The sequence below is a fragment of the Budorcas taxicolor genome, chromosome 3, assembly GCF_023091745.1.
Source record: "Budorcas taxicolor isolate Tak-1 chromosome 3, Takin1.1, whole genome shotgun sequence".
NCBI lineage: Eukaryota > Metazoa > Chordata > Mammalia > Artiodactyla > Bovidae > Budorcas > Budorcas taxicolor.
In genome coordinates this window covers 59,603,180-59,620,864 of record NC_068912.1, presented here as the reverse complement: position 1 = coordinate 59,620,864, position 17,685 = coordinate 59,603,180, and the positions used below count along the sequence as shown (strand labels likewise).

Here is a 17,685-nt window from a genome sequence, read left to right as displayed (position 1 = left end):
TTCTCTAATATCATAAATAAATCTAATCTCTAGATTTCCTTCAGTCAGTTTTTCTCTTCAACTTTATCCCTGCATATGTGTTTTTTGTTAATTTGGAAAATTTGCCAGAATAACAGCTTAAATCACTTCACACCCACCAGGACAGCTAAAATTAGAAAAACTGATAGCAAATGTTCGTGAGGATATAGAGCAACCACAGTCTCCTACATTGTTAGTAGGAGTGTAAAAAAAAAAAAACTTATATATCTACCCCATGATCTAGCAGCTTCATTCCAGAGTGTTTACCCAAGGGAAATGAAAGCATATGTCCACCAAAGATTTGCACAACACTGTTTAAGTAGCTTTATTCCTAATAGTCCAAAGCTGGAAGCCCAAGTGTCCATCAATAGAGTGAATATACAAACTGTGGTCTAGTCATACAGTGGAATACAGAAAAATGAACTGTACTGATACACACAACAGTTTGGATGAGTCTTAAAACATTATGCTGAATGAGAGAAGCTCTGCATAAAAGAGCTTGTTCTGAATGGTTTTTGTCTTATTCCATGTGGGTTGCTATAACAAAAACACCATGAACTGTGTAACCTATAAACAATACTTATTTCTCATATTTTGCAGGTAGGGAGTCTAAGATGACGGCATTAGCAGACTGGGTGTCTGGGGAGGGCCTGCTTCCTAGGCAGCCCATCATTTTGCTGTGTCCTCACGCAGAGGAAGGGATGAGCAAGCTCTCTGGGCCCGCTTTTATAAAGGCACAGATACGCATGGGGGCTCTGTTCTCATCATCTATTAATAATTGCCTCCCAAAGGGCCCACCTCTTAATATCATTAATAATGCCCTCAAGATCCATTGGGGGGTTGGTTTCAATGTACAAATTTGGGGGAGAACACATTCAGACCATAGCAGTTCTGTTTAGATAAAGGATGAAAACAAGAAAATGCACTAATAATAGAAAAAAAATCAGACAGTGCTTGCCTCTGGGTAGGTAGGAAAGGGGAATGCCTAGGAAGGAGCGTGAGGGAACATTCTGAGGGATGGTAGCATTTTGCATCCTGATAAAGCTTTGGGTTATGGGTATATGCATTGGTCACTGCTTATGCACAAACGTATGCAAATGATTCAGGTTTGTGTATTACACAGCCAGTAAATGTTTCCTCAAAGGTAAAAGACCTATGAAAAATAATTAATGGTATACAAACTGAAGTATTTAGGGAAGAAGTATACCGATTATGCAACTTACTTTGAAATGCATCGGAATACAGATTCACAGTTGCACAGAGGGATGAGTAGATGGATAGACATATGATACAGTAAGCATGGAATATATTCATTGTAGAATCTAGGTGGTGGGAATACAGGCGCTCCCTATAATATTCTTACAACTTTATGTTTGAAATTTTTTATAATAAAATTGTGGGGGTAAATAACTGCAGTTGGAGAGTGGAAGGCTGATCAGCTGAAACCTATTTTATTTTGGTCTAATGTTATAATGTCCATTTGTGTCACTGCAGTTGAATAACTCACTTCTAAAATTAAATTTAAATAATATTATGAAAGGTTAACAAAAAAAAAGAACTTTGCTAAAAGGTCTCTTGGCCAGATTCCCAGCTGCCCAAAAGCATTTTTCAGAAGGAGGTTTTGCTCAGACTCCTCTGAAGCAGATGGCCCAGACTGGGGGTGGAGGGTATTCTTTGGGCCTTTCGGACTCTGAAATGGAACTGGGCAGCTCTGAGCTCAGCCCAGGAGCAGGCCCTTTCTCCCAGGGATGATATCAGTCTAACACCAGTGACATGGGAGTCAAAAGGGGACACAGTTCTCCAAAGCATCTCATTCAGAAGTCCTTCAAGGGAGGAAAGGAACACCGTCTTGTTTATTCAACTCTGGAGCCTGAGAAATGAATTCCTGAGAGAGTGGAATTTTGCAAGCATGGTCTAGATGCTCAAGTTACTTCATTCTTATGGAAAGGTAATTGGAAAGGAAAAGAATCTGCCTTGAATTATTCTCTGGAAGTGATTTGAATCTTCCTCCTACTTTGAACCTCATATCTTTCCTCTTCTCATTAAAGGAGGTAAACTTTGCAAGGAAGCAACCACTGGCCAGACTCAGGCTGACAAGATAAGCAGCTGCTGTGCTTTTCATGAGGACTGAGGATCAGGATCCTCTGCTATGTTATCCTCTTCCATCATCATGCTTCAGAGGCCTTCAGTGTTTCACCTCCAGTGATCTTCCTGGAAATGAACCCCAAGCAGTCAGCAGTCACTCACCACATTCATCCCCAATGGGAAGACTACAGGCTACCCCCAGCCCAAACACAGGACCCTTTTAGGCACTTCTAGGTCACAGCAGCTGAGAGAGAAAAAGAATGGCCACAGGCTTAAATCTTCATAGGGTAGACTCTGCTCTTCCATGTGATAAAAGCAGGCCAGGAAAGTGAGCATCCTCTAAACCACCTTAAAAAATGGCAGGTTCAGAAATGGTACAGTTGCCAAATGCAGCACGTCTTAGTTGATGTGAGAGCTTAGTTTCTTGGCTGTTACGGATGGAATGTTTGTCCCCCTCAAATTCATTTTAAAACCCTAACTCGCAATGTGATGGTATTTGGAAGTAGGGCCTTCAGGAGATAGATTTAGATGAGGTTTTGAGGCTGGAACCCTCGTGGTGGGGTAAATGCCCTGGAAAGGGAGCTTGCTCTTTCTCTCTGTGTTATATGTGAGGATATAGCACAAGGGCAGCCATCTGCAAGGTGGGAAGAGGGCCCTCACCAAGAGCCACATGTTGGCACTGTGATCTTGGACTTCCCGCCTCCAGACTGTGAGTAATAAATCTCTGTTTTTAGGCCACCTGATCCTTGGTGTCTTGTTGCAGCAGCCTAAGCTGACTAAGACACGGATCCTGATAGCAGACACGTCCACCACGACATGTGCTGACTTTCAGGAGAATGTCCATCTTCTTGGTATGGTCTCCCAATATATTACTGGATATCCTGTTGTTGTACCAACCAGACTCAGAGGTGGATTTCTAGTAGCGTGTTCCTTTGGAAGAGGTCAGGCCATTGATTTGTCCAAAGTGCAGGGATGTCCCATGTTCCTGTGGTATGGAGGGGCAGCTGGATTAGCCGAGGGATCTTTGTGTAACCTCCTTTTCTCTATGCAAGCACACTGACACCTAATAATTATCTCCCTTAAGTTTCCCACTGGTGCAGTTATCACCATCAGGTTTTCCTCTGATCAAATTCTTTTGAGCTTCTGTGTGAGCCACAAGTACAGACCAAAAGAATTATCAAGAGGGAAGGCCTAGGCACCTGCCCAGTCCCCTCCACACCCCCGCACCAAGGATCCAATGTCAACAGTGTGCGTGTTTAGGGTCTTTTCCTGCTCTGGCCATTCTGTCATGACCAATGACATGGCTCTCTGTCAGCCCACTGGCCTCATTAACATTGCTCCACAGAGGACTCACTGGCCCATAAGAGGAGGAGGCACTGGGATCCCTTCCTAGACAAGGCAGTGATTACAGCTATTGCCAACACCGTCTCCCCTTCCCACCAACATGGTGGTGTGGTGGCTCTTTTACCAAGTGTCTTCCAGCATTCAGACCTCTTAGGCTGTGGTGTGAAGGATATGAGTGAGAGTCATGACTCCTGGTTTCTTTCCTCCTGATCAACTCATGGTCAGTAGAAGACCCTGCAGGGTTGGCCTTTCTGGGACTCAGATTCCTATGATGAATGTTGAGTTAAACAAGATGAATATTGCTCAAGTTCCTGCTTAAAGAGTCAAGTGTTACCTTTCAACCGGCCCTCACGAAGTAAGCTTTCAATGCACAACACAGGTCACAACTAGATGATAAAAAATTAGCACTTGCCCAGAGATGTGAGTCACCTGCTTTTCAAGAGTCAAAGGTAACGTAGGAATTTTACTTTCCTAAGGGTTTTGTTCTTAAGAAAGAACTTCTTGGCTAACTCATTCAGAGGTACCTCCACCTTCCTTACATAGAACATTTAGGATAAAGTCTATTTTGTTAAACTCTGAAGGCTAACTGAGAAGCTTCTGACGGTGCTTTCAGTTGCCAATTAAGTCCATCACAGCAAGTTCATCACTCCAACTGGACCCTACCTGCCTGTTGTAGGGTAGTCACTTCATGTCTTCTCTATCTGACTCGCACACTCAGAATGTATGTGAAGAAGATGGGAATGGAGAGCTGCCATTCAGTCACTGTCACATAACTCATATTGTTCAGATCCTCAGACTCACAAGTGAGCAACATCAGTGAATCTGTTTCTAGAATAATATGTTTCACTAAGATCTTTTTTTTTCCAAGTATCATGACAAAATAATATGCAACTCATGGTGGCTAATTTTACTCCATTATCTTCTCACATTCCCCAAACCATGTGACTGGAACAGTATTTTACTGTGAAATGTCCAACTGATTGTTAAAGCTGTTCATCTGAAATGCCAAGACTGATAATTATTTTCAGATGGCTTATTACTAACTTTTGATGATGTTTCTGAGGCCACTGGCTCACTAACTATAAATAAAATAATTTATTGCTACAAATTGCCAAGTAACACTAACCTCCTCAGATGGAGCAGTAAAGTGGACAGGCCAGTCAGAGCAACTCTGAGCCCTACTCTGTGTCCTACGCTGTGGTCAGATGGACTTCACCTGTAGTGATTCTAGACAGACACTTCTAATCAGACCCAAGACACATCCCGGTTTGTGGAAGTGGGGGGAGAAAGGGGTTAAGATTATACAATTATAAAAGCCCTCTTTTGTAATAAAAGTACAAAATTATGATACAAATTTGCTAAGACAAAATTTAAGCTTCATTAGCTTCATGGTAAATCCAGCTCTGAACTAGACCAGTTAAAATCCCGCAAATTGGAAATAACTTTTATTACCTTGTCAGCATATTATAATACCAAGTACTAGAAGTATTCAAGGTGCTTTGACACATGATATTTCTTAACGGTTGAAGGCTTCTGAAATGCTTAGACTATTTTGTAGCATAATGAACAGGGGAAGTGGCAACTCAAATTCTGCTGATATGTCCTTTAAGCCCACAAAAATTTTGAAAAGAGTTAAAAAAACAAATGGGTAATGTTAGCAATAAGAAAACATCCAAGAGAATGGAAAGCAAAACTGATAAGAAACTTCTGAATTTTTTGACTGAATGAAATAGAATAGATTTCTATAAACCAAAACCCCAAATGATTTTTAAATCATTTGTTTGAAATGAGAAGTTATAAGATAGCCAGGTACATGGTGCTTCTCTAGCTTATTCACTTGTTCAGTTGTTTCTATAGTAGTTATAGCTTTTTCTAACACTTATGAAAATAAATATAAAACTATTAAAGTAAAATAATGGTCATTATTACAAGTATTATTTTACTTTAATAAGGCCACCTGAAAGCCTTGTAGGTATAAGAATCATTTGAAGGAAGCACAGAAGATTCTGGGCAGAAGAGGGATTAGATACAAATGTATGGGGACATGAAAAAATATAATTTATCTTGAAAACTCCTAGTACCTTGAAGTAAGAGATATGGAGCAGGGAATCCCTGAGGATAAAACTGAAAGATAAATAGGGGTCCAGATAACAGACAGTCTGTTTGCCTGAGAGGGACTAGGAGCCACTGGAGGATATTGAGTGGGGAATACCATGATGAAATTTGTGTTTTTCAAAGATCAGTCTATTGTCGATGTTGGAAAGCAAGGAGACAAAACACAGGAAAGCTGTAATTGTTCCACTGGGGATGGAAAGGAAGAAACATTAGAAAGTCTAGGGAAGATGGTCAAAAGAATTTTGGATCCTTGGCAATGGAGGGTAAAGATTTGTCCTGTTTCAGTTCTCTGCCTTAGCACCAGGATTGAGCTCACTGCTCAAAATGGGAGAGGGAAGAGGCTTGGCTGATGACTGCTAGATTTCTAGATTGGTTAGTTGCAAAATCATCCCATTAACCAGGACATCTATGAGAAGTCAGTTATTTTTCTTTTTCTTTTTTTTAACTTTTTATTTCTTACTGGGGTAGAGCCAATTAACAATGAATGTTGTGATAGTTTCAGGTGAATAGCAAAGGGGCTCAGCCATACATATACATGTACTCATTCTCCCCAAACTCCCCTCCCATCCAAGCTGCTACATAACACTGAGCAGAGTTCTATATGGTACACAGTAGGTTCTTGTTAGTATAGCAGTGTATACATCCATCCCAAACACCCTAACTATCCCTTCCTCCTAGCCTTCCCTCTGGGCAATCATAAGTTCATCTCTAAGTCTGTGAGTTTCTTTCTGTTTTGTATGATTCAATTATATTATTTCTTTTTAGATTCCACATATAAAGGATGTCATATGATATTTCTCCTTCTCTGTCTGACTTACTTCACTCACTAGGACAATCTCTAGATCCATCCATGTTGCGGCAAATGGCATTATTTCATTCTTTTGTGTGGCTGAGTAATATTCCATTGTGTATAGCAATGTGTGTACCACATCTTCCTTATCCATTAGAGAGGTCAGTTTTAAGAGTTTTAAGATGACTAAATGGGTGGATCTAGAGACTGACTCAGCAGGTCAGCTGATGACAGTAGGGTTTCACTGGAGCTGAGGGGAGGCCTGGGAGGTGGAGGACACTTTCCTTCAAGTAGAGGAGTGAATGGGAGGCAAGCGGAGGGAGAACCAGCAGTGGGAGGGTTGTATAGACATGAGGGCTCTTTTCTAAGAGAGGATACTTATTTAGATGCAGGGAAGTAGCCAAAAGAATTGGATAGTTAAAAATAGGATGAAATTTAGAACAGTTCAACGGAGCAAAATCCCTGAGGATAGGAAAGGGATGAGATCAAAGAGGGTGGAGGGACAAGGATATGGAGAAATTTGAACCCTCGTGCATCACTGGTGGGAATATAAAATAGTGCAGCTGCTACAGAAAACAGTTCTGGCAGTTCTTCAAAAGGTTAGGCATATAATCACCACGTACCTAGTCCTGTCCAGCTCTTTGTGACCTCATGAACTGTAGCCTGCCTGGCTCCTCTGTCCATGGGATTATTTCCAGGCAAGAATACTGCAGTGGATTGCCATTTCCTCTTCCATGGGACCTTCCTGACCCAGGAATTGAACCCATATCTCCTGCATTGTAGGTGGATTCTTTACCACTGAGCTATCAAGAAAGCCTTGAAAAAAAGAAATCACCATATGACTCAGCAATTCCACACAAAAGAACTGAAAAGAGGGACTCAAATAGATAATTGTACAGAAATGTTCATTGCAGCGTTACTCACAATAACCAAAAGGTAGAATGAACCCAAGTGTCCATGCACAGATGAATGGATAAATAAAATGTGGTCTAGAACACACGGCTTCCCTGGTGGTATTAGCAATAAAGCAGTGCAGGAGACGTGGGTTGGATCCCTGGATTGGGAATTTCCCCTGGAACAGGAAATGGTAACCCCCACTTGCCCCAGTATTCTTGCCTAGGAAATCCCATGAACAGAGGAACCTGACAGACTACAGTCCATGGGGTAGCAAAAGAGTCAGACATGACTCAGCAACTAAACCACCACCCTTATGGAACATACAAAGGGATGTAATTCATGCATAAGAAAGAATGAAGTTCTGATCAAGATTAATGAACTTTGAAAATATTATGCTCGGTGAAATAGGCCAGTCAAATATTGTATGATTCCATTTATATGAGATATCTTCAATAGGCAAATTCATAGACACACAAGCAGGTTAGAGATTATCAAGGGCTAATAGGGGAGGAAGGGGTTATTGATTCATAGGGTTTCTCTTTGGTGATGGAGGAGTTTAAAAATTAGTGGCAATAATTGCATAACATTGTGAAGATAATGAATGCCACCACTGAATTGTACACCTAAAAATTGTTAAAATTGTCTCTTTTGTGTTATATATATTTTACCGGATTTCCCTGGTGGCTCAGACAGGTAATCTGTCTGCAATGCAGGAAAGTCAAGTTCAGTCTCTGGGTTGGGAAGATCCTCTGAAGAAGGGACTAGCAACCCACTCCAGTATTCTTGCCTGGAGAATTCCATGGGCAAAGGAGCCTGGTGGGCTACAGTCCATGGGGTCACAAAGAGTCAGACACAACTGAGTGACTAACACTTTCACTTTTCTTTCATATTTTACTGCAATAAAATGTAATGTCAGGTAATATACATGATTCAACTTGGTTGATAAAATATTCAACTGTTATATTTTTAAAAAGAAAATGAAGGGATTAATTCTGATCAAGACTGGTACATCTTCCTCTGTCCTTCCCGTCCTCTGGGAGCAAGGAAAGCATGTGTACAGAAACAGCTGAGATGTTCCTTTCCCTCGGGGACATTCAGGGAGTTCCTGACAGTTTCTGTTTGTTTGTTTGTTTGTTTTTTTGCTAACCAAGAGGCAAGCTCCTCTGCTTAGAGTGGACAGGATGGGTAGAGGTTTAAAAAGGAGCTAGAGGAGACAGTAGTGAATTTAAGAATAGCCACCAAGAGGAAAGGGAAAGGGAGCTGAGCAAGGATAAATAAAAGAACTGTTGATATATTCTCCTGACCCAGCCAGGACTGGCATACTGCACATGTTTAGTGTTCATCTTCATGGTTTCTTGATTCCCACCCCCACCCTCATCCCCACTGCACCAGGTATAGCAATCAGAGAACCTGGATTGGTTGCTGAATTGTTCCTGGATGGAGTGTTCATGGCATGGGCACAATGGAGGACTCAACCATAGAGGGTGATTCGAGACAGCATGTAAAAGGAATGGTTCCCAGGGCCACCCAATGGGTGCAGACTTGATGCAAAAGAGGAGTCAGCAGGTGACACATTACCCTGGAGAAGGAGAAACAGATGAAAAAGTGGGTTTAATGGGAGGGACGAGTGACAGAGAGATGAGGATATTGGACATTCCATGTTACAGAGGTGGGGCTCTCCTGGCTGATGACGTAGGAGTAGGTGAAGTGATCAAAATGGTTGGTGTACTAAGAGCAGATGTCATGAAAATGGGTATAATAGCTTACTGTATGAATAGTCTAAGGAGATTGGCTGCAGGTGTTCTGCTTCACTGTAATTCAAGGTCCTAGGCTGATGGGAGCTCTGTCATCTTCAGCTGGACACTTTCAAGATCACCTGGGAATTGACATCCAGTTGGTATAAGGATAAAGAGAAAGAAGGAGACATGTAGATGGTTCTATGGGTCATGCTAAAGAGAGGTCATCCTTTCACTTGTCACTGGCCAGAATGTGGTCACACGGCTACACCCAATTGCAAGAAAGTATGGAAAATGTATAGTTGTGTGCCCTGGGAAAAAGAGCAACCTTGCTACACTTGAGCTTTAAAGCACTGGCTGTTGCAACACTGATACTAAGTTCTATCTTTAAGTCCAGAGAGGCTAACTTTAAGAGAACAGCTGAAGAGAAGAAGCCATATCTGACTGTACGTGGAAGGCTTCACTTCTAATTCTGTTCCTTCAATCTGTTCTTTCCTATCTGGGCAGAAATCTCTGTAACCTAGTTTCCTCATTTGATGAGTTTCTTTCCTTTCCTTCATCAGAAATGTGTACATGATTTTTTTGTGTAATAGAGCCCCTTTATCACCCACTTTGTACCAGAAGCAGATATCCACAAGGAGATATCCATTACATTACTGAAGGCATTAGCCTGCAGAATGAGCCAACATGGATTTTGTGTTTGATATAAATGATACAGGGCTTCCCTGGTAGCTCAGCTGGTAAAGAATCCACCTTCAATTCAGGAGACCCCAGTTTGATTCCTGGGCCGGGAAAATCACCTAGAGAAGGGACAGGCTACCCCCTCCAGTATTCTTGGGCTTCCCTGGTGGCTCAGTTGGTAAAGAATGCAGGAGACCTGAGTTCCATCCCTGGGTTGGGAAGATTCCCTGGAGAAGGGCATGGCAAACCACTCCAATATTCTTGCCTGACCTACAGTCCACATGGCCACAAATAGGCGGACATGACTGAATGACTAAGCACAGCACAGCACATAGATAATATAAATGCGAGACCTCACTTGTTAAAGTAACAGCTTCCAACTGTTACTTTAATGAATGAGATAGATTTCTTTTTGAGCCACACATTTTCTGTTAACAAGCTGCTCAGTGTTTTTTAACTAGATGAAGTCCCTCCAATATGTATACCGTCCACCCCAAATTTTCCACCAATAGGATTGCAAGACAAGCACAGCATCAGCTGATAGTCATTGGCTGATAGTGTTGAGCTCATAATCACTCCACCCATGCTGAGCTGCAGACAGCAGCGTGGCCATGGGGACAGTGTAGAGGATATCAGCCCCAAAGAGGAATTCCTCCTCAAGAAGAGGTTTTGTCCTAGGAACCATGTAATAAGACTCAAAAGGCCTTAGTGTAGACTTCTGTAGCTCACCATCTTCCTTTCTGAAGTTATATGGAAATTCTTCAGATAATAAACTGTCTTGGTGAGGAAGAGTCCTTTAAAGAAACATGGTGAATTACTACAAAGTCCTAGGGGTGCCTCAGAATGCTTCCTCCTCTGATATTAAGAAGGCCTATCACCAGTTAGCTCTTCAGGTCCACCCAGACAAGAACTCAGAAAACCGGGAGGCAGCTGAGGAGAAGTTCAAACAAATAGCAGAGGCCTATGCAGTCTTGTCAGATGCCGAGAAACGAGACAACTATGACAACACCAGGAGGCACTGCATCAAAAGGGAAAACAGAGCAGATGGCAGGGACAAGGATTATTTGAAGGAGGAACTGCGCTTTGCAAGGTCACACTGTGACTTTCAAAGCACCTTTGAAGATCAAGACTTCTTCTCAGGAGGCTGTTTTCCCACTGACAGTGTTGGAGGGGCCAGGAGATTCCGCTCCTCCTTCTTTGATGTGACTCTCATCCCGGACACAGGATTTTCTACTTTTGTATCCCTGGGCTCTGGGCCAAATTCCCCTTCCTCTAGGACATTTGTACCCTTCATAAGCAATGGAATGGGAAACTTCAAACTGGTCACCACTTACAGCCAGATCGTGAATGGCAAGAAAGTGGTTATAAAGAAAGTTCTAGAAAATGTGAGCCAAAAGACTGAAATGAGAAAAGAACATCTGTTTCATCAGATTCCTCCACGCCATGGGTAAGGAGTTGCTGCTGGGTTCTTTTCATAGGGAGGCTGCTGTGAGGCTGGTGTGTCTGGTGCTGATCCCAGACAGAACTGGAATCTGAGAATGTGTTGAACTGGAATGGACAGGGTCTGAGTGAGTGAGTGAAAGTCACTCAGTTGTGTCTGACTTTTTGAGACCCCCATAGACTATACTCCATGGAATTCTCCAGGCCAGAATACTGGAGTGAGTAGCCTTTCCCTTCTCCAGCAGATCTTCCTGACCCAGGAATCGAACTAGGGTCTCCTGCATTGCAGGGCAGGGTCTGCTTAGTCCAAATTTCTCATTTCACAGAACAAGGGACTGATGGGCCAAATGCTCCAACAAGGAGGAACTAGGAAGCCACAGAGTCTGGCTTACAGCCTAAGTCTTCTGACTCTACACTGAACCTCTTTCCCCCTGTACTCAATCTGGGACAGTAGAGACCACCACAAATATGGCTTCTGAGAGGTGTACAGGGTCCGACCATCACAAATCCCCCTGACTTCTCTTCCTGACTTCTTATTTCTACCCTACTTGCTCTTAGCCATTGCCTCTGTATTGATGGCCCTTCTCTTCTGCCCTCATCATCTTTCTCTCCATACATTTCCAATGGACTATATCACAATTAGGCTTAGTTGAAAGAGTCACCTACATATAGATTAATGTTGTTAGAGTGAAAAGTAAATGGGTGAAGATTGCTTAAATATACTTTAAAAAATAGCCAGCATTTTATCAAATGCTCAGTAGAAGTCAGGAATTCCACTTCACATGTGTTATCTCAATAATCTTTTCAGCAGTGAAGTACTGCTTTCCTCCATCATACAAATAAGGAAATGAGGCTTAGATAGATTAAGTAACTTTCCCCAGGCCCCACCTAATAAGCAATAAGACAGTGTCTCACTCTAAAATACAAGCTTATCTACTGAGTTGTAACATCTATGGATGCTACTCATTTATTTTTAGATCTAGGTTCTTGCCCTCTTTGGAAACTTACACCTGTCATCTCTAAATCTTACTTCCATGCATGGGTATTTCAGGAACTTAAGTAGGCAAGCATTTCGAGTTTTATTGCCCAGCAGGCCTTTGGTTTTTCTAACATGAAAACAGAGGTGATATAAAAAGTTTCACTGAAACTAACAAATGATTACCACTTAACACAGAACCATAAACAAAATCCCAAGGTGTGAATTATATTTTTGTTTTGGATTAAGACAAAATCACGGGATGTTTTTGTTTGTCTAACTGGATCTGGTCATACTCCAATGCCTTCATTTATACACAACTGCACTCCAGAGGAGCGTTTCCTGGTGGAAAGTTACTGATGGAGTCTGCATTAGACACCTGTCTTCTGATTTCCAGTGTCATGCCATTCTAGTATACTGTGCTGACTGGCAAAATTTGGGCTTCCTTTGCCTTGCAAGCTTTCATAGAAGTTATATAACAAATGATTAGCTTTCTTAATCTAATCTAAAATAGGGAACTTTCCTATGTTTGTGATTTTTATAAAACACATTTTTATGTAGTCTTTGAAATTTTTTAATCCCAGTGGATTTTCTGAACTTGAACAAGAATATGCCTGCATCCCATTGGCAAAGGGTAGCTTTCAGGCAGGGAGAACACTTCCAGAAAGGAAGCAGAAGATGGGTTTGGAATGGGAACACATCCCATTTCTATCAAAGCTTATACTTTTCCACTTTATAATTGAGAACATCCTGTATGTCAGACACTGTGGTAGGTGCCTTACATGAATCATTTTTTAACCTCCCAAATCCTTCAGGGGGTTATTTCCATTTTACAAGCTTGGAAACTGAGGCTCAGGGAAGTTAAGTCCCTTACCCAGAGCCACACAATAAGTTGTGGAGACAGTTCAGTCTGCAGTTTGTTTGACCTGAAAGATCCCGTTTCCATTATGCCATCTCCACTCCCTTTCAGTTGAGCTGCAATAGTTATGGTTTAAGTTTTGTTATACATATGAATTCTGTTCATTTCAAAAATTTTTAATGAGAAATTCCAGATGGAGTTTTCTTTTACAAACCCTCATCCGAGGTGAACTGCAGTGTGGCTACCAAACAAAGGAAAATCAAATTGGAGCATGAAACATAATTTTCCATTTTGTCTTAAATAAAATCCAAATTTCAGCATTTTTCACAGACGTACTTGGCTTTTGACAGAAATGCTGAGTTGTAGAAGGACTTTTTGCGAACAAAGATATAAAAAATTTCATTTTCAGTTAGTCAAGGAAGTTTTCTTGTATAGAAATGAAAGTACTGTCATCTCTTCCTGGTGCCTGTTTAAAATACATGGTAAGTTAAGTACAGGCAAACAGCAATAAAGGAAAAATGGAGAGCAGGGAAGGCTTTGCTGTTGTGTGAAGCATCCCCAGCGAATCCCTACTTATCTCAGGGCATGAAGCAGAGCATGAGCTTTGCTGTAACCTGTGATTCAGATTCCTGTGACCTCACAATGCCCAGAGCTGCTGCTGCGGTTTCCAGGAGTCAGGCGTCCTCTGCCAACTCTCAGGCTTGTAGGTTTTGCTGATGGACAGTCTTTGGGATTCCTAGCTGCCTAAATAGAAAATAATTAAGATTGGAAAGTCAGTTTCTATGTCCTTAAATAATTGTAAAATGAGGGCCTTGATCTGTCGAGGAATGCTGACAAGTGATTATGTAATTCATAGCTCAGGGAGCACTTGCAAGAATGGTATCTCATGAAATCCTCTCAAAACTCAATATTCCATATTATCAGTTGAGGAGATAGCAGAGAAAAGGACTGCCTAAGGTCACAAAGTGGGTGTTTCTTCAATGTTGTTTCTCCCAAACTGACACATTCAGAGCACATCTTCCTCACAGCCTGGCGATATACATGAGAGGCTTTGGAGGAATGGCCCTCTTGGGGACAGTGTGGGAGGGAGTCACAGCTTTACGTAGCTGCAGGTGCACAGCGAGTCTCCGTGTCTGCCCATTGGTGGTGGAGGGTGGACGGGTAAAGTCACGTGCCGCTGTGTGGAGTTTACTGAGCATGCGCAGCTGGTCCATCTCATGAACCCAGGTCTTAGAACTAGCTTAGCGTTGCCTCACAATAACGAGGATAAGGTTGTATTCAGCACTCTTCTCAGTGCCCTTTTCCAAAAGTTTCAAACTACTTTCTATATTTGGGGTCCTCATCTCTTTCACAAGAAGCTTGTTTTTATGTCATTTCAAAGTTTTGTAGTCTCCACGGTAGAAGTCCGCGGGCTTGAGAGAAGGGGGCCCGTGGACTGTAAGGAGAATCCGGAAGGGAATTTCCAGTGGGCACAGCCCTGCCCCTCGCTGCCTTATCTGGATTCTTGAGGCTCCATTAAGACGGAATGGGTAGCATGAGAGTTGATATTCGAGTTGAAGTAGGATGGTTCTCCTTTTAAAGGGCAGGAAAGAAGTTCTCTGCGAGTGAGTCATTTTTCCAGTGCCCACTGTTCTGATCGAAAAGGTTTCAGAAAACCTGACTCCGGTCCCCATTGGTCCATCGAGACAACACATATTTGCTTCCAAGTGTCAAGAGAAACAGAAGTGAGTTATGAGAAGAGCATGGGCTTTGGCTTTAGGCAGATGAGAATTCAAATTCTGTGCCATTCTTTTGTAACTTCTGGGCAAGCTAACTTTTTGCCTTTATCCTTGGTTTGCCTATAAAATTAAGTTGATAATTCCTACCTGTCCTAATTTATGGAGTGATTTTGGGAATTAAATAGACAAAAATTCTTCTTAAACTTCAATAATATTTTATAAATGCAAAGTGTCGTTCTTCCTTTCAGAAGCTTCGTCTTTGATCCTTCAGGATACATACTCCAGGCTTGCTGTCAGTTTTTTAAGATGTGACATTTGTGATGTGATCTTGAAAACAAAATCAGCTATAGATTATATTTAACTCCAAAATAAATGGTGAAGATGGAAGATAAAAATAGAAGATTACATTTGGGGCACTAGTTTAAAAAAAAAATAGTAATGTTTTTAGTGTGGAGACAAAAACTTCTTCCTTTTGTTTTTCTGCATTATGCTTGAACTTTTGGACTTACATGTTGGATTTACCTTCTGCTTCCATTATAGGAAATTGACGGAAAATCCCTGCTACTGATGACAAGAAATGATGTGTTGACAGGACTTCAGTTAAAACTGGGGCCTGCTCTGAAAATCTACGAGTATCATGTAAAACCTCTTCAGACAAAGCATTTAAAGCACAACTCTTCCTAGTAGTCAAATTGGGGTCTTGGACCTCAAAAAATACATAATGAAAGAATTTGGTTTCATGTGATGAAACTTTGTAAACAGAATACATACATGTGTATATGTAAAGAATTTCAATCAAATGAAACGTTATCCTATGGGATAGACTAGGCAATCCATCGGCTAACCTGAACTCAGCCAGGAGGAGTGAGGACATGCAAACAGGATGGTTTACCTTGTTGACCTAGTCAAATAGAGTGGTCTTTGATGAGATTAGATACCCTTCCCCACAAGGAGGGTTTTCTTCATAGATTACTTTCCCAAATTCCTTGAAAATAGAACTGAATGGAATGAACATCTTCCAGTTACAGATGTAACTGACTATAACAGGGAAGGTCAAAAGCAAGAAAATTTGGGGAGGGGGATAAAAGAGAAAGGGATTGCACCTCCCTTGAAGTCCTCTGCTCCTTAGAGCTTGTGTTATTTGGATGGAATTGCCAACACCCTTTTTTATAGAGGGTCCTCCACTTGACCTTATTAAGGTTTCACTGGGATATGCTGCCATGTTGGAAATGGACGTACATCATGGCCCCTTTAGAAGCAGAACTGTAGCTCTGGAAAGAGAAACTCTGTGGTGTTTTGGGGATATCCATCTATCTTCAGTTAGCTTTCATGGGGGTTAATGGTATTTTCTGCATAGATCTGCTTTTAAATCGATTCTTGGTTTCTGAAGAAGACTTTTTTTCCACATTATGGTTTGTATTTATAATAATTTGTTTCTGAAGAAATTTGCCAAGAGTTATAGATCAAAAAGCCTTGTTACCAGCACAGAATATTTTTCTATATATATATTCCTTCATGATGGTGTAATATTTTTTTAATTCCTCCAATGCTTTGTTTGATTTCTGATTTGAGTACTTGTTTTTAAGAACTTGAAAAAGTGGGCTTGCTTCATCTCTGTTCAAAGAGACATTTGTTCAGTCTCTGTGTGTTGATGCCATATTGAACTGGTGCTTTGTGGTCACAATAAAGCATTGCTTAAGTTTATTCTCAGTGTGTTCATTTTTTATCTTTTCAGTTTGGTGCCTCTTTGGTTGGGCTTCGAGGTCACTCCTTGAAACCATGGAGAGAAAGTTAAGCCTGCTTTAAGAAATTAATTATATATATAGAAGACGTGTAGATCTATATGTAGATTTATCTTCTTTATAAACTGAATTGTCTAAATCAGCCTTATTCCTTACCTGTATCCTATAACTAATTTTATTATCATTTAGGGTATCATTTTAGCCACTGTTTGTCTGTTTTTTTCTTTTTTAGCTATAAGCCTGTGGGGGAAGGGGTGTCACGAATATTTTGAAATTGCGATGAAAACTTTGGACCTTCCCTCCAGATGAAAACTCATATTCCCACATACAAAACATTGCAGAGTTGATGAACTCTGCAAAATTCTCTCTTTCCCCTCCTCAAGTTAAAGAGTCTTTATTTCAGAGACTGTTATAATTCAATCTCCTATGGAGATGTTTTCTCTAAAGAAGAGAAAGTCTAAATGAGTGGGATTCAAAACTGTATTCCAAATTAATTCAATTACGGAGTTTATGGCATGTTGTTTTTGTTTTTTTCATGGCTGCACCGTGTGGCTTGGCTTATAAAATCATTGTTCCCCAAGCAGGGCTTAAACCTGGGCCCTTGGAAATGAAAGCTCAGAGTCCTAACCACTGGACATCTAGGGAATTCATGAAATGTAATGCTTTGTTTTGCATAAGTGGGAGAAGTGTTTAAGAAAGAGACATTCTCCATCCTGAAGTTTTCACAGTCTACAAAACATATAAGACCAAAAGGCAAAATATAGTTAGGTACTGTGAAGTGTGATAGTGTTCAAAGATGAGGACTACACCTGCTGGAAACCTGCGTTGGAAAGAAGTGACAGCAAATCAAATGGAAGGAAGATAGAAGGAAGAACTTAACCTCTCTGAAGGAGTTTTCCACAAGAAAAGTAGTGATGGTGCTTCAACTCTCTCTACTTCAAAAGGATAGCATGAGGATATCCAAGCCCTCTTCTGTGCATCTATCTAATTCCTTCTGTATTAGTTTGGAAAAGATTTGACTGTGAATGATAAAAAGTATTGTCTCCCTCAATCCCACCCTTCTTCTAATTCATGTAAACAAAACAGAAGCTTGCTTCTCTTTATAGCAATGTCCAGATAGAGGGACTAAGTGGTAAGGTCCTCCATGATTGTTAGGGACATAAGTTTCTCTTTTTGCTCTATCACATAGATACTCATTTCCAGAATCATTTTACAGCCCAAGATGGCTGTTTCAGCTGTCACCATCACCACCTGAATTCCAACTAGTGGGGAGAAGAAAAAAGG

General features: G+C 41.1%; 1 protein-coding gene across 2 annotated transcripts in view; it reads left to right on the top strand.

Annotated features, from left to right (window-relative positions):
- Nucleotides 1-15,343, top strand: part of SAMD13 (sterile alpha motif domain containing 13) — a 48,985-nt gene extending 33,642 nt beyond the window's left edge. For both annotated transcript variants that reach the window (XM_052637903.1, XM_052637904.1), the window contains exon 4: nucleotides 15,200-15,343. In XM_052637903.1, coding sequence (XP_052493863.1) covers nucleotides 15,200-15,343 — 144 coding nt within the window. The remainder of the gene's footprint in view (nucleotides 1-15,199) is intronic.
- Nucleotides 15,344-17,685: the final 2,342 nt, after the last annotated feature.